General features: G+C 41.2%; 1 protein-coding gene and 1 pseudogene across 1 annotated transcript; both read right to left on the bottom strand.

Annotated features, from left to right (window-relative positions):
• Window positions 1-2,077: 2,077 nt before the first annotated feature.
• Window positions 2,078-22,481, bottom strand: LOC101005971 (cancer/testis antigen 55-like). Its single transcript, XM_031660908.1, has 6 exons — window positions 17,867-22,481; window positions 16,391-16,575; window positions 6,264-6,408; window positions 3,752-3,864; window positions 2,867-3,054; window positions 2,078-2,581 (listed from the first exon to the last, which is right to left on the bottom strand). Exons 1-6 carry the CDS (start codon window positions 17,988-17,990, stop codon window positions 2,512-2,514), a joined length of 825 nt encoding a protein of 274 aa, XP_031516768.1. The 5' UTR covers window positions 17,991-22,481; the 3' UTR covers window positions 2,078-2,511.
• LOC116272315 lies at window positions 5,865-5,945 on the bottom strand (annotated as a pseudogene).
• Window positions 22,482-25,000: the final 2,519 nt, after the last annotated feature.

Raw genomic sequence — 25,000 nt, 5'->3', positions numbered from 1 at the left:
ATAATCATGTGATTTGCTTTCTTGGCTTCTAATGACCTGCATGTTTCACCCTCAAATTGGGGAGACTGAGTCCGACTGAAAATATTGAAAACAATCTGTCCGTGGTTATGGCCATCAAAAACCTCTTATCACAAACACCTGCTTACTTTTCTTTATGTCACTAATTGCTAGACAGAAATTCTTACTTATTCATATGCTTATCAGAGTGTTGTCTGTCTCTTCACCCTTTTGTGTCAGCTTCATGACTGCAGAGCTTTTGTTCGTTGTCACTTTTTTGTCTGCTGGGACCTCAGCATCTACAACAGTGCTGGGCACATGGAAGGTTCTCAATAAATACCCCAGCAATTAATTGAATCAGAAAAGGGTAACATCCTGAACCATTCCAGGCAACCTGAGAAAGGATCTGGTTTTAAGGCAATTCACACCTAATCTGAATACTTTGCTTTCCTATGTGCATCTGTCTAAACAGTATTTGGCCTCATTCAGGGTAATGTTACAGCCGGCTGTAAACGTAAGAGCTGTAGCTCCAAAGACACTAGATCCCAGCTCAACTCAGCTTTTTCCTGGTTTTGCAACCTGTCCCCAGGAGTCTGACCACAGCAGAAACTTATAATGATTATAGACCAATATGTTGGGTTCTCTTGCATATCAGTGACTCAGTCTCCCTTGTGTACATGAGCTGCGCCATGGAGTAAAATGTTACTCCTTCCATTACAAAAGCTACACTGGAAATAAGTATGGACTAGTGTTTAGACAAACATTTCTATAAAAATAAAATGACAAGGTTTAGATGACATGTACCAATACCTATATTATTCATTATGATTTAATGGATGGGGACAATTCTCATCCATGGGAATTTTGGGATCCTCATGGGATGGGAGTTTTCTGAATCCATACCTTTGTTTTTCAAAACACAATGAGTGTGTATGGATTGCTTTTATTTGTTACAGAATGTCAATATCTGCTCTCTGTTGTCTTAGCTTGGTCCACTATTACACAGTACCACAGACATTTATATTGCACACTTCTGGAGAATGGGAGGTCCAAGAAGAAAGTGCTGATTGATTGGGTTCTGGGCAAGGGCTTTCTTTCTGGTTCGAAGATTGTCAACTTCTGGCTGTTTCCTCCCGTGGAGGAGTGGGAGCAAATGCTGGCTTCTCTTTCTCTTCTTCTAAGGATACTAATCCCATTATGGGGCTCTACTGTCATGACCCTATCTAAGCCTAATAGCCTACCAAAGGTCCCACTTCCATCTACGATCACATTGAGGATTACAGCTTCAACAAAGGAATTTTTGGGAAACACAGATGTTCAGTCCCCCTAACCACTGTGAGGTATGTTCTTCATGCTGTCAAAATAACTTGTACCTTTCCTTTTGTTTCCTTTCTATTTATTTATTTATTTATTTTTGAGATGGAGTCTCCCTATGTCACCCAGGCTGGAGTGTGGTGGTGCAACTTTGGCTCACTGCTACAACCTCGGCCTCCTGGATTCAAAGGATTCTCCTGCCTCAGCCTCCCCGAGTAGCTAGGACTACAGGTGCGTGCCACCAAGCTCACATACATTTTCTTGTATTTTTAGTAGAGATGAGGTTTCACCATGTTGACCAGGCTGGTGTAAAACTCTTGACCTCAGGTGATCTGCCCACCTTGGCCTCCCAAAATGCTGGGATTACAGGCATGAGCCATGTGCCTGGCCACCTTTTCTTTTCCTTCAATGGAACTTCAACAATGGTGAAATTATGAATCACAGGACTCAGGGTAAGTTCACAATGACACTCAAGCTATGCCCAAAGCTCTGAATATATCCCTTTCCCTAGGTCACAGCTGCCTGGCTAAATGTTCTGTTAGACGAAAGCATGAAGTTTCATGGGGTGTACTTGTGGGATTTTAGTATAACCCTTCCCAGTGGGTAAGCAGCTTGTCCTTCCCTCGAGGGACTCTGTGTTTGTACGTTTCTTCATGACTTCAACTATTCTGCACCTGTGCAACAAAGTGGCTCACAGAGGCTCATATACAGCAGAGTCGGCTTTCTATGGTTGTTTGTGTTGTTTAAAAATCAACAGAGGTCTTAATGCATTGCTCAACAATTTTATTCCTAAGGAACCAGTGATGAATGAACCACAGCTAAACATCGTTGCTGGCCCAATCATTCAGTCATTGAACTTAACATTTTATCTGCCCCTTGAGTCTTCCAGGCACTCTTCTAAGTGCTTGGTGATGCTTTGATGAAAACAGAAAAAACAAACAAACAAAGAAAAAAAACAAAAAACAAACAAACAAACAAAAAACAGACCAGAAGACATCCTGCCACTGTGGAGTTTACATTCTAGTATGGGGAAGAAGGAACAAGGGAAACAATAAACATCGCAAGTTATGAGGGTGACAGAAGATGAAAGAGACTATGGAACAATACAGATTGTACAGACAGCATAACCGGGCTCAAAACTGAAGTCAAATTGTAACTTTAAATCATGCCTTTAACATGCTGTCCCTGCTGTCTTTTCAGTTAAACGCTTTGGCTCCGACGTTCCCTTTTGGGCCGTCCCTGGCCTCTGTCATCCTGGAATCTGCTGCTCCTAATGAGAGACATAAAATTCAAATTTAATGGCAGTGTTCATTTTAACTAAGAACTCCTTTCCTTCAGTGACTAGCAAGCTAATTTAGCATGCTTTTTAATTGATAAGTTATTTCCCTAAGCTGGGTTCATGGTCCAATTGAACTGGCCAGTATCTCAATTAGATTTGCCAGGAAAGTCATATATAAAATACTGTTTAGGCTTACTACGCTAACCTTTTCAGTTAAACCAACCCCTTTACTGCTTATAAAGGAAAGATAAACAGATTAAAATGCTTTGTCATTACAATTTTTGCGCTGGGGTGATAGAAACCGCTCTCCAATTACAGCAGAACTGAATGTTCTCCACCATGACCACATTGACGATATCGTCTACTTGAGGTACGTATCCATCAGGAATTTTCACAGACTCCAAGGTGAAAAAGATAGTATAATCTATCATCCCATTTCTTCCATGTACGCTAGTAATGCGGACCTGTGAGTACAAATAATGGAAATGATTATGAAAAAGTCTGATAATCACTGTAACCTGCTGTGCACCTCCTCCATTCTGGGTCATGCATGAGTGCAGGCGACTTTGATGTAAATCAATGATTCCCAACCTGGTTGGCTCATTGCTAACACCAGGGGTACATTGTAAGAATACCCATGTCCATGCTGCACCTCAGACCAATTAAATCAGATTCTCCAGAGATGAGACCGGAGTCTCTGATGAGAAATCCTGCTCTAAATATTACCAAAATATGTTCATTACCCTCTATTGCCCTGAACTGCCTGCTCATATTCAGACTCCAATAACTAAATCGTTCTCAGCATTTACTGGTAAGCTCAAGTCCCACAATATACCCTGCTCATTCTTTCCCTACAATTTTTCTGGCACAAAGATTGTTTTTCTTCCTCCTGTTGTTGGAAGATTCTAATAACATTTGGGTATCGAGTAAAATGCACAATTTAGAACTTAATCATGTGCTTGTTCCACATAATTTTCTAATTATTTCCTTTGGGAAGTCCTGCCTTTTCAATAAGAAAAGTGGCTCCTTCGTTGGCAAAGAATGTATTTCTTCATATTTTCTGTTATTCCCATTACGCCCAACAGAATCCTGGGCACAAAAATTACCACCAAAGGAAGTGTTATCAGAAACTGATGACGGGAGGAACCGGAAAGAAATTACCTCTTCCACATGAATACAACGGGTGGGCTTCACAGAGCTTGCCTTGATGTTTGAGATGCTTAGCTCGGTGGCATATTCAACTTCTAACAAGTCACCCTTATAAGGCACAAAATCTAAAACAGCCATGGAGAAATACGAGTGTCATGATCTCTTAACTAGGTCACGTTTAATTTCACACGTTATTTGATAGTGTACTACTTTAAAGTCAGTTCTGCTAGAACTAAAGTCCATTTTGCACATATTTAAACAGATACACTGTAAATCTCTAAGTTCGAAAAGATGTTTATAAGTCTTAGGCATTGATTCTCCTCTACTGATTTAACAAAGTCAAATGGAGGAAAGTGTGAACCATGCATCACAGTTAATCTAAGGGAGCAGCACAGGATTTACTAAACAAACAAGTTGTTCCTGTTCACAACTCCTTAGTGAGAGGCAGTCAAAAGTATAGGTAAGAGCACAAGTTTGAACCTGGCTACGTGGCTTCGAATCTTGACACTGCCACTCACTCAGCTGTCAACCTTAGCCAAGGTGCTTAATCTGTCTGTGCCTCATTTTCTTCATCTATAAAATGAGAAGCACGAGAAGTAGCCTTCATGATACACAGGTGCTGTGAGAATTAGTTGATATGTGCGATGCACACAGGATCATCGCTGGCGCATAGTAACCACCAAATAACTGTTGATTGGTAGTAGTGGTTGCAGTACCACTAGGAAATGTTACTTTCAGAATCAATGAATTTCCCCTGATGTTGTGTTCAGCTGATGAACTCTTAAGTCTGTGCCTTACGGGTTATAGTTAAGACCACGGAGTTTCAAACCGAAGTTTACAGTAAGTTAAAAGTGAGTCACAGGATAAGTTACATGAAAGAATGTGCGCCGGGCGCGGTGGCTCACGCCTGTAATCCCAGCACTTTGGGAGGCCGAGGCGGGTGGATCACGAGGTCAGGAGATCGAGACCATCCTGACTAACACGGTGAAACCCCGTCTCTACTAAAAAAAAAAAATGCAAAAAATTAGCCGGGCGAGGCGGCGGGCGCCTGTAGTCCCAGCTACTCGGGAGGCTGAGGCAGGAGAATGGCGTGAACCCGGGAGGCGGAGCTTGCAGTGAGCCGAGATCGCGCCACTGCACTCCAGCCTGGGCGACTAAGCGAGACTCTGTCTCAAAAAAAAAAAAAAAAAAAAAGAAAGAATGTGGAGCAAATGAAAATCCCAACTGCAAGTGAGACAGTAAATTGCCACAATGACTCCAGAAAACTAGCAATATCAACAAAGTGAAACAATTCTCCACCTTAGGATCCAGCATTGTAACACACTAGACACAGTGTTAGACTTCTTCTCTCTCTCTCTCTCTGTTAATTTACACACATTTCTTTAGTGTGTGTGTACCGTATATCTATGGGTCAATGACTCTAAAATGTATATGCCTCCAACTCTAACCAACCTCAGGTTCAATTCTCCATATGCTTACATCAATCTAAGGTGTGTAAAGCTGAGCTGTTGGTATTCTCAGTATTCACCAACTTTTGCTTGCCTCAGTCATCTACGTCACAAACTGGCCACTCCACCCTCACCACTGTTCAAACAAAAGACTTTGGAGGTACCTTGGACTCATCTTTCCTCCACATCAAAGATCTAATCCATTACCTCCTGGGTTCTTCTCTAACTTCAAAATATATCCAGAGTCCACTCAATCCTTAGGTCCTCCACTTCTCCACTTTCATTCACATCTCTATCAACTCTCACCAGGAATATTACAACATTATCCTGACTGATTTCCTGACTCCACTCTTCCCCTCATAGTCTCTTCTTGACAAAGCAGACAGAGTCAACATCTTAAAACAAAATTCAGGTCAGAGTCCTGTTTTTGCACAAAAGAAACAAACTAGCAAGCTGCCTGGGGAAGCAGAACTATTCTCCCCCTTTTTACCCAAGCTATATGACAGCTGCAATAGACAAAAGTAACAAAAAAAAGTGTATCTTTGGGTATAAGCTAAATATTAGAACACATCTGCTGATTACAAAGAGAATTCAACAACACACACACACACACACACACACACACACAGCCACAAGGCACTATCTCCAATTCTGTTTAAAGCATTTGAAGTGCATTCTTTTAAAATTTGGTAGTCTACTCTGTCACAGAAACTTCTCTAGTAACCAACTACAGAAATGATCCCTGCAAGTATTGTCTCTGAAGGGTATTAAAAATAGTGTCTCTATGTACTTGTAGGATTGTTTTCTTGATTAGAGATTAAATTATCATGTGAATGAAAAATATATCCAGGCATTACTGAGGGAATCAAACAAATGAACACACAATAGACGACAGCAGACATTTTAAAATACTGCCTATTTGCCCCTATATTGCACATAATTTCAACTGGAAAGGTTTACCTCTAATATTGAAGAGCCATTGACTGAAGCCAAGTACACTGTAAAGGTTGTTCTAGGACTAAAATCCTCTCAAAAAATTAAGAATTACATCATATATCTCAAAATCTAAATCATACCTTCAGCAGCAATGTCTATGGAGCAATAAATGCTGTCACTAACATAAATAGTATCTTCACTTATAGAAGTAACACATGCAATTAAAAGTCTGGTTCCTGAGTCTGAGGGTCCAGCACCGTAAAGACAGTGAGGCACAACATCCACCTGTAAGATTTACGAAAGAGTTACTTCAAAAATAATACAAATTTAAGCATGAGAACTTACATGGTTAAAACACTGGTATCCAAAAATATTTTCAACAGCCATCCTAAACACTGGTGAATATAGTTCATGTGGTAAATGGACCACAGACTTGAGATGATGGTAAATATCATGTGTGTGCTTCATGAATTGTGAAATGTAGCCCAAAATATTAATTGCGTACCCAAGTTTAATGCCCTCGAACCACTAGATTCCCAGATTTAAAAAATACCATCCTTTACCCGCAGGAATTTGCAGTGAAATGACAGTAAAGTGGAAAGATACCTAGTCGTAAGCAAGTTGCGATGAAGGATATAAAACTAGCTCAAAGACGGTTTCTGTGAATTATCTAGAGGGAGAACATTTCAGACAGGGAGAAAATAGCGGCATTGCTTGGGGGAAGTCAGATTTGTGCTGGGTTGTGAAAGAAGACAGAGGTGTAACCTTGTAAACAGGGGTAGAGGAGCAGGGAGACAGAGGAAAAACAACAGAAGTTAGGAGCCTAGGAGCAAAACCCTGGCCTGAGATCCAGGGGCCTAGAGACAGAAGCATGATAAAGTTGGAACAATACCCTCAACTGGGGAGGTTCAATAAACCAGCCAAATTAGGCTTTTACTTTATCTACAATAGAGAGGCATACAAACCTTTTTCCTTATTGGAAGTGTATTAGTCCTTATTTTATAATCCTAAAACTTACAGAAATAATGCAAGTTCATTTACCTGTGTAGAGCAGATAAGCAGACAGCAAAAGCAGTTAATTCCCATAATCCATATTCCACACGAGACCACCAGGGACTACATTTTGGCAGTAACACTCATCCTTATAAGCTACCTGTGCACAAATACATATATCAGTTTTATTTATTTTTATTTTATTTTATTTTTTGAGACGGAGTCTCACTTGCCACTCCATAGGCTGGAGTGCAGTGGCCGGATCTCAGCTCAATGTGCCCGGGCCCCGGTTCACGCCATTCTCCTGCCTCAGCCTCCCGAGTAGCTGGGACTACAGGCGCCTGGCCGCCACGCTAAGTTTTTGTATTTTTTAGTAGAGACGGGGTTTCACTGTTAGCCAGGATGGTCTCTACCTGACTTTCGTGGATCCGCCTGCCTCGCCTCCCCAAAGTGCTGGGATTACAGGCTTGAGCCACCGCCATATATATAATGCTTTTAAAAAGCAAATTAGCACTGTATTCGCATTAAAATATCACCTAAAATGAACACAAAAAGTTTTTAAATAACACGCAGAAGGGAAGGAGTCATAGGAACCCAGTTAATGGATGTGCTGTAATTTACTAACCCAATTCCACGTAATTAGACATTTTGCTTGTGTCCTAACATTTGACTACTACTTGTCTGACTTAACTATAGGATAAACTCCTAGGGTTGGAATTTTTGTTCAAAGACTTCTGATGGAAACTTCTGGAGCCACTGAGTCGTAATTGATTTTCATGGTTTTAAAAAATACCCTAGTTTGCCGTTTCACATTTCTAACTGGTGTCTTTTCCAGCTGTCAATACCAATCTGATGTTTATTTCTCCTCACTTACTGTCATGAGGAATGAGGCATTAGCTTCCCCGCCCACTATCTACCACCACTTCTACCGGTATCCCAGTGACACCAAGCACCTTTGAGCTCTGTTCTTTTGACTCCACACCAACTCACAGACATACTGCACGCTGCCTATGTTTCGCGGGTTCCCCAACACTGTTTCTATGCCTTGAAATACCTTTCACCAACACAACAGCAGTAAGTACAAACAGATACAAATGTTTGTGGTAATGTGTTGTATGACATAAGTGGCATTTCAATGATAGGGCGGCGGATATCCAATTAATGTTGAGGGCAACTGAATAGCCAGTAATGAAACACACTCAGATCCTTCTCTCAGTCAGATACACAGAAAACAAAACCCAGGCTGACTGTATGTTTAGATATCAATAAATTAATGACTTTCAGAAGAAAAGTTAAGTGAATACTGTGTAAATTATGTGTTAGAATTGTAGCCTATGTCATCCTACCACAGAAGTCACATGACAAGATGGACATATTTATAGCACAAAATCAAACATGGAGGAGGAAGGAGCAAGATGGGAGAAACGGAACCTTCGTCCAGTGATCATCCTCCTGCAGAAAACATCAAATGGAAACCATTCCTTGTATGAAATACCGCCACTTGAGAGAAGAAAAACCAGGTGAGAGGCCATGGTACCAAGCTATAGCATGAAATAAGAAAAGATGCATTGAAGAGGGTAGTAAAGACAGTTTTTATATTGCCCACATCACCCTTCCCCAACCTTCAACAGCACAGCATGGAGACAGATAACCATCCACCGGAGGAGAGAGTAGCAAGCATAGACATTGCCTTGGAACCCACAGCAGGCCTTTCACACTATGTGCCACCACTTGACAGAGCTCAAAGTCCCCTGGACTCCAAGATGGTACTTGTGGACTCAAATCTCTAGGACTTGTCCCAACAGACAGGAAGCCACAGACACAGCAAAACAAACTCAATACCTGGCCCACATCTCTGCCAGTGATTCCACTGGCCTTATGCTCAGAATATTCTACTACAACAGGGAGTTGTCAGTGAATGGAGCTTTGGATTCCAGTCCTGCAAGGCACCAGACTCAATAGCTACATGGGAGTGCATGCCATTGAAGCATCTGTCATCGTGTCCTGAGACAGAAGCCCCCAAGTGCTTCAATAGGCTGCAGTGTTCACAAACATAAGGACCAAAAGCAAAGAGACCTATATAGAAGCCCGGACAGGCTTACTGCTAAAGGATGTCCCCTAAAAGCTAGACTGCAAAGACTGAAATGAATACCTACTTCTTCAATATGCAGATATAAACACATGACCACAAAGATCAAGAACAATAAGGAAAACATGACATCACCAAACTGACAAAACAAGGCGCCAGCAATTGACCCTAGAGTGATAGGAATGTATGAGTTGTTTAACAAATAATTCAAAATATCTATTTTCCACATGCTCTGTGAACCTCAAAAACAATTACGGAGAAATGATTGAGACTTTACCAGAGTAATTTGAGAGAAAGATTGAAGGAACTTAAAAAGCCAAACAAATCCTGAAATCAAAAAATACAATGAAGGAAGTACACAATAGAGAACATCCACAGGAAAATTGATTGAGCAAAATAAAGAATCTGTAAACTTGGAGACAGCTTCATTGAAAATACTCAGTCAAAGGAGACAAAAGAAAAAGGAGGGACACAAAAGGAAAAAAAAACTTATTGGATTTTTGGACAATATCAACAGGGCAATAGTATGAGTCATTCACATTCAAGAGGAAGGAGAGATTGAAAAAGGGGTAGAAAGATTATTTAAAAAATAATAACAGAGAGCCATCCAAACCCAGAGAAAGTTACAAACGTCTAGGTACTGGAAGACCAAAGTTCTGCAGTAAGATACGATCCAAATAGATTACGTCATGACATATTAAAATCAAAGTGTCAAAGATGAAAGAGAAAGAGAGGATCCCGACAGCTGCAAGAGGAAAGACGTGAATCACATATGAGGCAGTTCCAATATGCCTACCAGAACACTTCGCAGCAGAAGCGTAATAGGCCAGAAGAGAGTGGGATGATATATTCAAAGAGCTGAAGGAAAAAAAAAAAATCTCTAACCAAGAATAATGTACCAAGAAGTGAAGGGGAGATAAAGACTTTTACAGAGAAATCACAGCTGAGAAACTTCATCACCGCCACAAATGTCTTACAAGAAAGCCTATGGAGAGTTCTTCCAGCTGACATAAGTGTGCTAATGAGTAATGCAAAAACATCTGGAGGTATAAAACTCACTAGTGAAAGTAACCACACCAATTCAGAATACTCTAATATGGTAACAATGGTGTCCAGATCTCTTATATCTTTCACATAATGGTTAAGGAACGGAACTAGTAAAAATAAAATAAGCACAATAATTTGTTAAGGGATATAAAACATAAACAGGTGTAAAGTGTAAAACAGAAAACTCAAAATCCGAGGGTGGAGTTAAATGGTAGAGTGTTTTTATTTTGTGATCAAAGTTATGTTATCAGTAAAATAAACTGTTGTGATTATGTTTTTGTAAGCGTCATACTAACCACAAAGAAAAAAATCATGTAATAGACACATTTTAAAATATCAAGTAAACAAAACATACTAATAGAGAAAAATCTCTTATCCATCAAGACAGACAGTAAAAGAGGAAGAAGAAAGGCAGAATTTACCTACAAAATAAGTAGAAAAAAATTGTCTAAATGACAACAATAAATCCTTACCTATCAATAATTACCTTGATAGAAATGGATGACATTCTCCAACTAAAATACACAGAGTAGCTGAATGGATTAAAAACAACAATAACCAAACCTATGAGAGACCCACTTCTCCTTAAAGGACATTCGTAAACTGAAAGTGAAGACATGAAAAAAGATATTCTTCCATGTAAAAGGAAACCAAAAGAGAGCAGGAGCAGCTAAACTGATTTCAAATAAAATAGGCTTTAAATCGCAAACTGTAAAAAGAGACCAAGAAGATCATTATATAATGATGACGGGGTCAATTCATCAAGAGGATATAATGATTTTCAAAAATATGCACCCAACATAGCAGCACTTAAATATATGAAGCAAATATTAAGGTCCAAATGCTGAGATAGAGTGCAATGCAATAATAGTAGGTGACTTCAATATCCAACTTGCAACAATGAATAGATTGTTCAGACAGAACATTGACCCCACAAAAAGTGAGATTTATCTGCACCCCGGAGCAAATGAACCTAACAGTCATTTACAGAATATTCCATCCAAATACTGCAAAACACATATTCTTTCCAACTGCATGTGGAACATTCTGGAGGATAGATTATGGGGCAGGCCACAAAACAGGTACTAGCAAATTAACGGAGTTTGAAATAACATCAAATCACTTCTTTAACCACAATGGTAAAACACTAGGAATCAATAAAAGAAGGAACTTTGGAAACTTTAAAAGTAGATGGAAATTAAACAACATGCTCCTAAATAACCAATGGGTCAATGAGGAAATTTAAAGAAAAGTGTAAAACATTTCTTGAGATAAAGCAAAATGAAGGCACAACACATGAAAACCCATGAAATACAGCAAAAGCAATTCTAAAAGTGAAGTTTACATCAATAAAGCCTACCTCAGAAGAAAAGATACATCTTAAATAAACAACCTCACACTGCACCTTGAGGAACAAGAAAAAATATATAATTCAAAAGTAGTAGGACATAAATCATAAAAGTCACAGCAGAAATAAATGAAATAGACATGAGAAGAACAATACAAATATCAATGAAACTATGAGTTGGTTTCTTGAAGAGGTAAAGCAAATCAACAAAACTTTAGCTAGACTAAGGAAAAAAGAGAATATTCAAATAAATAAAATCAAAGTTGAAAAAGGATTTTTTCAATTGACATCACCAAAATAAAATGGATCATAAGGACTATTGTGAACAATCATCTGCCTACAAACAGGACAAGCCAGAAGAAATGGATACATTCCTGGACACATACAACCTATCAGGATGTAATGGTGAAGAAATGGAAACTCTGAACAGACAATTAACGAGTGAGGAAAGTGATACAGTAATAAAAAATCCCCCATCAATTAAGAGTCTAAGACAGAATTACCTCCCTTCTTAATAATACCAAATTTATAAATAAAGAAGAATTAATAGCTCTACTCTTATTCTATCACACCTGCATTACCCTGGTAGAAAACCCAGACAAGGAGACAGAAAGAAGAGAAAACAAGAAAACTACATGCCAAAATTCCTGATGAACACAGTTGCAAAAATCTTTAAGAAAGTATTAGTAAACCAAATTCAACAGCACATTAAAAACATCATTCATCGTGTTCCAGAGGGATTCATCCTGGGATGGAAGGAAGTTTCAACATGCACAAATCAATAAATGTGACATATCGCATGAATGAAGCACAAAAGCCATAGGATCATTCCAATTTAAGCAGGAAAAGCATTTGACCGAATTCCACATCCCTCTGTGATAAAAACTCCACAAACTTGATATAGGAGGAGTGCACCTCAACACAATAAAGGTCATATATGGTAAACACACAGGTAACATAATACTGAATGGGGGAAATGTTGCAGGCTTTTCCTCTAAGACCTAAAGCAAGACAGAAATGTCCACTTTTGCCCATTCTATCACACATAGTTCTGGAAGTGCTAGCCAGAGAAATTAGGCAAGAAGAAACAAAAGGCATCTAAATTTAAAAGGAAGAATTTAGATTGGCCCTGTTTGCAGACGGGAAACTCTTACATATAAATAACCCTGAAGACACCACCGAAAAGCTTCTAGGTCTAATAAACAAATTCAGGAAAGTGGCACAACACACAAATAACATGCAAGAATCAGTAGCATTTCTACACACCAATACTGAACTATCAGAAAAATATATCGCCGGGCGCGGTGGCTCAAGCCTGTAATCCCAGCACTTTGGGAGGCCGAGGCGGGTGGATCACGAGGTCAGGAGATCGAGACCATCCTGGCTAACACCGTGAAACCCCGTCTCTACTAAAAATACAAAAAACTAGCCGGGCGCGGTGGCGGGCGCCTGTAGTCCCAGCTACTCGGAGGCTGAGGCAGGAGAATGGCGTAAACCCGGGAGGCGGAGCTTGCAGTGAGCCAAGATCGCGCCACTGCACTCCAGCCCGGGTGACACAGCGAGACTCCGTCTCAAAAAAAAAAAAAAAAAAAAAGAAAAATATATCAAGAAACAATCCCATTTAGAACAACTTCAAAAAAAATAAAATAGGAATAAATTTAACCAAGGACGTGAAGGATTGCAACACCGAAAACTATATATAAACCATTGACGAAGGAAATTGAATGAGGCAGGAATGAATGGAAATGTATCATGTGTTCATGGACAAGAAGAATAAATATTGTTAAAATGTCTGTATCCTAAAGAAATCTACAGATTCAATGCAACTGCTATGAAAATACCAATGACATTCTTCTTGGAAATAGAGGAAACACTCCTAAAATTTGTATGGAACCACAAAAGATTCCAGATAGCCGAAGCAGTCTGAAATACAAAGACAAAGCTGGAGGCATCACACTACTTGATGTCAAAACATATGACAAAGCTATAGTAAGCATAACAGCATAGTACCAGTATAAAAACAGATACATCAACCAATGGAGCAGAATACACAGACTGGAATGAAATTCGTGCATTTACAGTCAACTGATTTTCGACAAAAGGCCCGGGAACACATAATGTTGAGAAAGTACAGTCTCTTCAATTAATGATGTTGAAAATAACTGAATATTCATCTGAGAAAAATGAATTTCCACCCTTATCTCTCAGCATGTATATAAATCAACTCAAAATGACTTAAAGCTTTAAAAGGAAGACACAAACCTATCAAACTACAAGAATGAGACATAGGGGGAAAGCTCCATGACACTGTTCTGGGCTATGATATTTCAAAAATAGGACCTCAAAAGCAAAGGCAACAAAAGAAAAAAACAGGCCAATGGGAGGTTACATCGAACTAAAAAGCTTTGATACCACAAAGGAAACCATCAAAGAGTGGAGAGATAATCTATAGGACAGGAGAAAACGTTGGCAATCTATACATCTAGTAAGGGATCAGTTTCCAAAATGTATGAATAACTTCAACAACTCAATAGCAAGAAATCAAATAATCCTATTAAAAATTAGCAAAAGACCTGAATAGACATTTCTCAAAAGGAGACATACAAACGGCCAACAGGCATATGAAAAAACGCTCACCTTCTTTAACATTGGGATAATGCAAATCAAAACCATAGAGGTACCACCTCACGCATGTTAAAATGGCTAACACTAAAAAGAAAAGAGATAACAAGTGGTGGCAAGGATGTGAAGAAATTGGAACGTTTATGCACAGTTTGTGGGATATAAATTGTTACAGCCATTAAGGAAAACAGTATGGAGGTTCCCCAAAATTTTAACAATGGAACTATCACACTATCCATGAATCCCACTACTGAGCATGTATTCAAAGAGAGTGTCATCAGTGTGTCAAAGAGATGTCATCACTTCCATGTTTATTGCAACCCTATTCACAATAGGCAAGAAACAAAAGCAAACTAAGCGTCCATATACGGATGAGTGGATAAAGGAAATGTGGTATAAATATACAATGGAATACCATTCAGCCATAAAACACAACTAAATCTTGCCATTTGGGATAACATGGATGAACCTGAAGAATGATATGTAAGTGAAATACACCAGTCACACAAAGACAAATATTGCATAGTCACATTAAATTGAGGATTATAAAGAAGTTGCTCTTACAGCAGTGTAGAGTAGAATAGTGATTACCAGATGCTTGGTTTGATAGGGTGGATGGAGGAATGAGGAGATGTTGTTGAAAGAAGATATAATTACAGTTATAAAGAAGGAACCTTTTTTTTTTAATCTAACCCAACTTTCCAATTTATTAAAAATTGAAGGAACCTTTTTTAACTGTCCAGAATGGGCAAATATATACAAACAGAAACTGGATAAGTGATTGCCTGGGACTGGATGTTACGGGGGGAGGGGACAGTTGGGAAAGCACGAAGGAATGGAAAAAGACTACGAATGGTTATGGAGTTTCCTTTTTGAGTGATGAAAATGTTCTAAGATTGTTTGTGGTGATGGTTGCCTAACTCTGTGACCAAATTAAAACTACTGTATTGTACCCTTTAAATGAGTGAATTGCATGGTCTTGTGACTTATATCTCAATAAATGCTGTAAAAGAATGAAAGACTTAAAGCAAAGGAAAAAGATGGTATCGGACGAAATACTACAAGGGCTTCTAATACAAACTTTCCTGTTAAAAATCTAATTATCCTACCACAGAGATAGCCGTAAATATCCCTAATGTATAAGTAGTTCTAAGAAAGGAAACTTGCTATAATCTTATTAAGACCCTTAATAATTCCAAATGAATGATGAGACTGCTTTTCCCTTCTCATATTTGCAAAGATTCAGATTGATAATATTGCTGTCCTTGCCTATATGGGCAGATGGGCAGTCTCACAGCCTATTGCTGAGAGAATCAATCAGTACAATAGAGCTAAAGAATAATTCCGTAGTAGCCACTGAATGGATAAATATCTGGACTCAGGTGACATTGTCAGGACTCCTTAAACTTGCAAAATGTTATTGAATTTTACCCTTAAGAGAGTTTTGTGGTTTGTGAATTATACCTCCACGAAGCTCTTTTAAAAATGTCTACAGGCCGGGCGCGGTGGCTCAAGCCTGTAATCCCAGCACTTTGGGAGGCCGAGACGGGCGGATCACGAGGTCAGGAGATCGAGACCATCCTGGCTAACCCGGTGAAACCCTATCTCAACTAAAAAAATACAAAAAACTAGCCGGGCGAGGTGGCGGGCGCCTGTAGTCCCAGCTACTCGGGAGGCTGAGGCAGGAGAATGGCATGAACCTGGGAGGCAGAGCTTGCAGTGAGCTGAGATCCGGCCACTGCACTCCAGCCTGGGCAGCAGAGCGAGACTCCGTCTCAAAAATAAATAAATAAATAAATAAAAATGTCTACAAAGCACATGGTTTGACACAGCAATTCCACTGCTATGAATGCACACTACAGAAAATGTTTTTTTTTTTACCTGATGAAAGAAGTTGCAGGATTATATAGAGTTCAATAATTATTATTGTTACCCATATTGTTTAAAGATTAGAAGAATAGATAAGTAATTTTTATGTTTTAAAGCAGAAATCACTACAAATATTGGAACAGAAGAACCTATAGCTTCAGAGGGGTGGGGTTTCAAATTCCAGTTGACATCCACTCTATGGATCACAGCAGAGATGCTGGATTAATATAAGAAAAGAAAGATGCAGAAAGAAAGCCCACTGGCATAAGACACAATTTCCAAATTCATGCACATCTCACCTTGATTGCTCTCAATGCATAAAGTGTTTTATTTTCTTCCACAACCACATTAACTTTTTGTCCAACTTTTAGAGGAACGTTGCCAGTCACAACATCACTACTGAAGTAGATCGACTCATCAATCATGCCATAATCACCACAGAAACTTGTGACAACTCCCTGCACAGTTTTCAACTGGGTGTCACCTACAAGGAAAAGAAACAAAAGTTACATTATTAGCTTCAAATGCAAACATCTACTACAAATATGTCTTACACTCACCATCTGCATAAACCTGGGCAGAGAAGCTTTTTTAATGTCTCTGATCTTGTTTTCATCTGTCAATCCACAGCAATCACGATTTTGCCTAATAGGGTTGTTGTACATTTTTAAAAATTTATTGAAATTTTAATTTTTAAATTTACAATTAATTTTTAATTTTTTCAGCAGAGTCTGGCTCCACTGCCCAGGCTGGAGAGCAATGGCGCAATCTGGGCTCGTGGCAACCTCCGCCTCCTGGGTTCAAGCAGTTCTCATGTCTCAGCCTCCCTACTAGCTGGGACTAGAGGTGCGTGCAGCCACGCCCAGCTAATTTTTGAATTATTGGTAGAGACGGGGTTTTGCCATGTTGCACAGCCTGGTCCCCAACTCCTGGCCTCAAATGATCCACCCACCTGGAACTCCCAAAGAGCTGGGATTACAGGTGTGAGCCACTGTGCCCAGTTTGTGAATATTAACTGACACATGCACATCAACTGTCTAGAGTTGTGAGTGCCTTGCACAAGAGAGTTATCACCATATCTACATATGAGCGTCTTTAAGCTTCTGCTCCTATTATATCCCTTCATCATTATCACCAACATGAAGAGTAGCACCTTCTATAGACACTTAACCATCTCAGCAGACAAAACACTAAAAGATATCTGGAGATTGAAGGCTAGCCCAAAATAAAGTCTGAATGGTTTTCTTTCTTTTGTCTTCTTCATATTATTATTATTTATTTTTATTTATTTTTTAAAATTCTACACAAGCCTAGCTGATAAGCAACATTTAGGAATCTGACTTCAGCAGTCTGCCCACACAACGGGTTCTCTGCCCTCCTATGGGATCAGATAAGTATGAGGCGTCCAATTGGCTTCAAATTACATTCCCGTTTGGGATACAAGCCTAAATTCACTCGCAAATTAGGGAGTTTCTCGCCTACTGGAAATATAAATAGGCATGTGCTGCACAACCACGTGGGGAAATAGCACAGGCGGTACAGCCTCCAAGGTCTTCTCTGTCAACACCTTCTCACTTTAGATGGACAGGAGAGTTTGGGGGTTGGTTCTCAGGAACTTGTTGGGGACTCCGGACACCTCCCCATGCACACACAGAAGATGGAGCCGCCGTCATGTGCTGTACCAGCCCGAGTCACCACAGCCTCATGCCAGGGGTGACAGAGCCCCTATTGGGAAGCTTCTGAGGTGGGGGACTAGGGGACACACAGAGGAATACCTTGTGGGAGCCCCTGCTGCTGTGGGCCCTGCTGCTGTGGACCCTGCTGCTGTGGGCCCTGCCGCTCTGCGGGGTCAGCCGTCCTCCGAAAAAAGGCCAAAGCAAGTCTCAGAAGCCTGAGCATCGTCCCAGTTATCACCACCAGCCTGGACACTGCTTGTGACAGATGAAGCACAAGACCTCCTCAGTAAAGGAAGCCCTCAGGTCACGGCGTCTCCTCAGGGACTCGCCTCCTGCTTCTCCTCCTCAGCCTCTGTGGGATGGGACCCAGACGTAAGTGAGCCCCCCTCAGGAAAGCCAGGGAAACCGCAGCCACCAAAGGAGCTCACAAGTACCCTTCTGGCTTTTCCCTCTGAGCATGCGCTCATCAGGGCCCACCCTCAACCACTGTCCAGCCAATGCGCGTGCAGTGGGTGGGTGGGCAGGTTCCTGTGGCTATTAAAAGGTGACGGGCGGGAACCTCGTGGCTCCTCCCATCAAGGCTGAGGACACTATTAAGACGGCCTGGGGAAAATGGCTTGAGGGCTTGGGTTTTGCGTGTACTCAGGGGATACAGGGTCTTCTGTTGGGTTTCCTGGGAGGATGGGAGGATGGGTGCCTGAAACACCGGCTGTGCAACCAAAAATCCTATTCTTGCCCTTGTATTCGTGGTGCTTAGCATAAGGACTTACCACTCAGTGAGTGGCCAATAGTTACTCCTCACCAGGAGTAACTATTTTGTGAAGAGAAGGCACCATGTGGGTAGTCAATGTTTTAGTGATGGCAAGTACGTGTCTTTTGTACTAGGACTCCCATTTTGAGTCCAGTGATAATTTATAATAGAATCATTTTATGATCATTGCTACCATGCACACATCGCTTACCTATTTATACTTACATTACTCTGCTGTACACATTACCCTTATTCATTCATTTGGCAAAATTTGTGAAGTGCTGTGAGCCAGACACTGTTCTGTGTTCTTAAAGTTTGTTAGTGAATGAAAGAATCAAGAATCTTCGCCCTGTGAGGGTGGATTTTTCACAGGATACAAAAGGGAGACACTAAACATCACATAATAAAATATATGATATGTTGGAAGGCAAAAATGCCATGGAAAAATATAGCAGGACAAGGGGAATCCACAGTACTGGGAATCGTGCGTTGGATTGCAGTTTATAATAGCATGGTCAGAGTAGCCCTCATTGGAAAGCAATAGTTGAGAAAGATGTTGGAGTTAGCCAGGCAGCTGTATTTGGTGAAGCCATTCAGATGGAAGGCTCAGTTTGTGCAAAGACCATACAGCAAGACTGTGCCTGATGTGTTCAAGGAAAGCCAAGTGGTTGGAGCAGAGGCAGTGAGGGTTAGAAGAGTAGGAAGTATGGTAAGAGAGGTAATAGAGGTTCAGGCTGTATGTGGGACAGTGGGACACTGGACGTTCTTTGGCTTTTATTGCCCATGATGTGTAAAGTCCCTGAAAGGTTTGGAGCCTCCCAGGGATCACTCCAGATGCTTGGTTGTAAATAGGCTGGAAGAGGTCAGAGCATGAAGCAAGCGGAACAGTTCAGATGATTCTGCTGCAATTCATGGGCACTGTGGATGAAAGCTGTTTGTCTTTCCTCTCCTGCAGTGAGAACAGGTAAAAGTATTGCCAAAGATGATCATCTAGTTAATGGGATCGGTTGAGGGTTATCTATGTCTCAAAATATAACACAGCTGTGTGAATTTCCTAAGGAGGCCAAAAAACATTACTACACCTTTGTGTCTTAAAACAACAAAAATTTATTCTCCGGCAGTTCTGCAGGCTATGAGTCTGAAATCAAGGTGTCAGCGAGGTTGGTTCCTTCTGGTGAGCTCTGAGGGAGAGTCTATTACAAGTTTCTGGAGGTTGCCGGTAGTCATTGGTGGCTTTCCTTGGGTTGTAGATACATCACTCCAATCACTTCCTCCTTCATCCCATGGTGCTCTTCTCCATGTGTCTGTGTGTCCAATATCCCTCTTCTTATAAGGACACCACTCACTGGATTAGGAGTTTATGACTAAACCTAATGCTGTAGAACCACATCTTAACTTGATTTTTTTTTTTTTTTTGCAAAGACCCTATTTCCAAATAAAGTCACATGCACAGTTATTGGGGCTCACAAATTGTGTATATGTCTTTACGGGCAAAATTCAACCCACAACAACTGCTCTTGTACATTTTGATTACTCCAATATTCTACGATTGTCTGAAAAGTAGAACACACAGATAAGCAGACATTTCCTCTTATTTCTCAGAGAAAACAAAGGTCATGAGACAGGAGCTCCTCTGTGAACCTCCTGGCACCCATCCTGGCTTTCTCTTCCTTCTGTCTTGTAACAATGGAAAGACATCGCAGCCCCTGGCCAGAGCAGACACTCCACTGAGCACATGGAACCATTCTCTTGACACATTTTCTCTGAGGATGTTGCTTCTATTACAACTGCCTCTCTTCCTCCTGCATCAACAATCTTTTTTTTAATCTTTGCCTCTAATGGAATAACATACACACATAGACAAGAATCACTCATCTTAAAAACTTCATAGACAAACAACTCCCTTCTATAAAATGTACATGGACAAATAAGCTTCCTTGGCCTCACTTCCCCTTCAGTCCCATTCCTGTTCATCCTGCCCCCCACAGCAAATGCTATTTCAAGAATCACCTCTGCTCACTTCCTGAGCTCCCATTCCCTCCTTATTCCTCTGGCATCAGGCTTTTATCCCCGTCAGGCCCCTAATTTGCTCTTAAAATGACAGGAAACCTCCAGGTCGCCAAATCCAGTGGTCAATATACTAGACTCTCATCACTCAACCTTACTGTTTGACCCCGTTAGGGACTCCCCATTTCTTGAGATAAGTTCTTCAGTCTTTTGCGTGACCACCCTATCCTAGAAAGACTCCTTCTCAGCCTCTTTGTCGAGATCTTCCTCCTATCAGGATCCCACAAGAGTGCTCCAGGTCTCAGGCCCTGAATGGCTTCTCTATCCACACGCCAGCCCCATAGCATCTAAATGCAGGTAACTCCCAGTCCCATGTATATACTGAGTCACACATTTGGTGGTCCCATAGACATCTCAAGGGTAAGGTGTCCAAAATTTCACATGTCCCGAGCTTCCATCAACCCTCATAGCTCCTTAAATCTTCTCCATCTCAGACGATGTCAGCTCAGTTCACACAGTGGGTTAGCATCATATCCCTGCCAAAATCCTTAGTTTTCTCCATTTTCTTTACACGCTCCATGCCATCCATCAGTGAAAACTATCAATCTTTGAAAACATACCTGTAGTCCCACCACCTCTAAAGAGTAATTGAAAAACAATCATTGGGTCAAATTTGTTAGTTTCTATCATGACACAGAAGAAAGCAGCCAGAATCAAAGACAGATCAGCCACTCAGACACATGAAAAGATGCCCACAACTCTTCTGTGTCCCTGCTGGCAAAAATAGAGTTAATAATGGATGCTGCAGCAAGAGATTGGTGCTAAGAAATAGCCTTAGAAAAAGGTAAGAAACAGCCTTCTCTGGCAAACTTCGCTAAGTAAGACTCAGCCTCCTCTGCAGGGGTCAAACTTGCTGGCAGAGAAGCTACAGGTAGATTCCAGCACCAGGAAGACAGGTCTCTGCTGAGCGAATACTGCAGAACAAAGAAGGGGCTCTTCTATACTACCCTGCTGAAAACATTGTGAATGATCTCTTGTGGTGGCAGGTGCCTCCAGAGGCTGGGAACACATCAGATAAGAAATGGCTGCTGGGCTTGAGTGTCAGGGGATAAATTCCGCTGGGCCACAGAGCAGCTGTGTGCCCTCTCTTTCCTGTTTGTGTCTCTGACTTGGCTGTAGAATGTTTCACCCTCAAATTAGGGAGACTGACTCACACTGAAAATATTGAAAACAATGTGTCCGTGGTCACTGCTATCAAAAACCTCTTATCACAAACACCTGCTTACTTTTCTTTATGTCACTAACTGCTAGACGGAAATTCTTACTTATTCATATGCTTGTCAGAGTGTTGTCTGTCTCTTCACCCTTGTGTATCAGCTTCATGACTGCAGAGCTTTTGTTCGTTGTTGCTTTTTCTGTCTGCTGGGGCCTCAGCATCTGGAACAGTGCTGGGCACATGGTACGTTCTCAATAAATACCGCAGCAAATAATCAAATCAGAAAAGAGTAACATCCTGAACCGTTCCAGGCAACCTGTGAGAGGATCTGGTTTTAAGGCAAATCACACCAAATCTGAATACTTTGCTTTCAATTCTGCATCTATATAAACAGTATTTGGCCTCATTCAGGGTAATGTTACAGCTGGCTGTAAACGTAAGAGCTGTAGTTCGGAAGACATTAGATCCCGGCTCAACTCAGCTTTTTCCTGGCTTTACAACCTGTCCTCAGAAGTCTGACCACAGCGACACTTGTAAGTAAAATCGGCCAATAAATTGGGTTTTCTTGCATGTCAGTGATTTAGTCTCCCTTGTGTACATGAGTTGCGCCATGGAACGCAATGTTACTCCTTCCGTTACAAAAGCTACACTGGAAATAAGTTTTGGATTAGTGTTTAGACAAACGTTTCTTTAAGAATAGTGTGGCCGGGTGCGGTGGCTCAAGCCTGTAGTCCCAGCACTTTGGGAGGCCGAGACGGGTGGATCACGAGGTCAGGATCACGAGGTCAGGAGATCGAGACCATCCTGGCTAACACGGTGAAACCCCGTCTCTACTTAAAAAAATACAAAAAAACTAGCCGGGCGAGGTGGCGGGCGCCTGTAGTCCCAGCTACTCGGGAGGCTGAGGCGGGAGAATGGCGTGAACCCGAGAGGCGGAGCTTGCAGTGAGCTGAGATCTGGCCACTGCACTCCAGCCTGGGCGACAGAGCTAGACTCCGTCTCAAAAAAAAAAAAAAAAGAATAGTGTGACAAGGCTTTAGACGACCTGTACCAATACATACATTATTCATTATGATTTAATGGATGGGGGCAATTCCCATCCATGGGAATTTTGGGATACTCATGCGATGGCAGTTTTCCCAATTCATACCTTTGTTTTTCAAAACACAATGAGTGTATGGATTGCTTTTATTTGTCACATAATGTCAATGTCAGCTCTCTGTTGTCTTAGCTTGGTCTGCTGTAACACAACACCACAGACATTTATATCGCACAGTTCCGGAGGATGTGAGGTCCAAGAAGAAGGTGCTGACTGATTCGGTTCTGGGCAAGGGCCCTCTTTGTGGCTCAAAGATGGTCACCTTCTCGCTATTTCCTTCCATGGAGGAGTTGGAGCAAGTGCTGACTTCTTTTCCTCTTCTTCTAAGGATTCAAATCCCATTATGGGGCTCTACTCTCATGACCCCATCCAAGCCTAATCGCCTCCCAAAGGCCCCACCTGCATATATGATTACATTGGGGATTATGGCTTCAACAAAGGAATTTTTGGGGAACACAGATGTTTAGTCCCCCTAACCACTGTGAGGTATGTTCTTTATGCTGTCAAAATTACTTGTACCATTTGTTTTCTTTTTTTTTCCTTTTTTTTTTTTTTTTTGATGGAGTCTTCCTATGTCACCCAGGTTGGAGTGCAGGAGAGCGATCACATCCAGCTAAATTTTCTTGTATTTTTACTAGAAATGAGGTTTCACCATGTTGGCCTGACTGGTCTCAAACTCTTGACCTCAGGTGATTCCCCCTGCCTCGGCTTCCCAAAACGCTGGGATTACAGGCATGAGCCATCAAGCCTGGCCACATTTTGCTTCCTTTCAATGGAACTTCAACAACAAGGTTATGCTTTTTACCCTTTGTATAGACAGTAGGCCTTCAACTATTCAGAGGATTTGGGGAATGAAGTTTCTAATTCACATCATTTAGGGTTAACTGGGGCAATGCTCTTAGGAAAGTGAAACAGCTGTAAGATGAGGTGAACTAACTTCCTCCCACTTATGAGACCAATACGAGTGCTAACTGATCAGAGTCCTCAGTTGTGGATGTTTAGACTGATAGCCCTTAACCAACCCCAAGACTTCACTCTTCTGGCCAGGCCAGCAGATCTGGAAAGAAACTCATGAAGCACTTAACCCAGGCTGTCCTGGGTGACTATTACCATGAAATGGTGATTAAAAGCTAGTTCTGTGAGGAGTTCCAAAGGCAACAGAGAACCTTTTTCTCTAGCCCTCCCTTCCCTGGAAACCAGGGTATGCAAGCTTAGGGAGGCAGGCAGGGAACCTGCCAAAAAATGGTTCCAAGGAAGCCTCCTGTAAGCCAGGGTCCATGAGAAGAGGGAGTTAGAGAACAGATGGAAGGGTACCCAATGTAGGAGAGCATATTTGGCAGGATTGTGCAAAGAAGTAAATACACAGAGGTTAATGGAAGGTAGGGTTCTCCAAAGCTGAGAAGGAAACAATACACGTGGAAATGTGGAAAGAGAGGAAAACTGAATAAACTCTGTATTTCTGGGCTGTTACTGGAGGTTTACGTGCAACCTCAAGTTCACCAAAAGATGTAAGAGGTTCAATTCGAAACACCGTATTCTCCAACACCAAGGGAATAGGGATCCTTGTAAATATGGCTGATTAAGTAGAATTTGAAATTTTGATAAAACAGAGAACTACATACTAAGCATAACTAAGAAGAGTTGTTTACATTCACAGAGCATATCCCTTTGGCAGATGTACAGTTAAAGATTTATGCATCCCACAAGAGGAGTGAAATGATGAACCAGAACCTCTGAAAGCTACAGGTAGTTAGAGGATGAAACCACAATCATAATGAGAGACTTCAAGGTGCCTCTTTGATTAACAGTATGCATAATCATGACAACAAGAACACCGGGTTCAATCTATTGGGCCCTGATTAAGCTCTGGGTACCTAAACAGAACTTTATGTTTTGAGAATCATTGCAGGCATCAGGCCAGAATTGGCAGAAGGGCCAGAGCTTGCCAAACCTGGCTAAAGATCATTATCTAATTTCGTTTTCTTCATTGCATGTATCTCTAAATGAGCAGAGAAGCATCTGATATCAGCACATCTGCAACACCTTCATGGTGTGCCAGTTGGAAGCTCTGTGGCAGAACACTGGAGTCCCAGAAACTCGTGGTGACAGGTCCCTGTATTTTCAAGCCAATTCCTTCACATGTGAGAAAAGCACATTTCT

Source organism: Papio anubis, chromosome X (assembly GCF_008728515.1).
Source record: "Papio anubis isolate 15944 chromosome X, Panubis1.0, whole genome shotgun sequence".
In the NCBI taxonomy this organism is placed as follows: Eukaryota; Metazoa; Chordata; class Mammalia; order Primates; family Cercopithecidae; genus Papio; species Papio anubis.
Note: the sequence above shows the minus strand (reverse complement) of the source record. Positions and strands in the feature narration are given on the sequence as shown.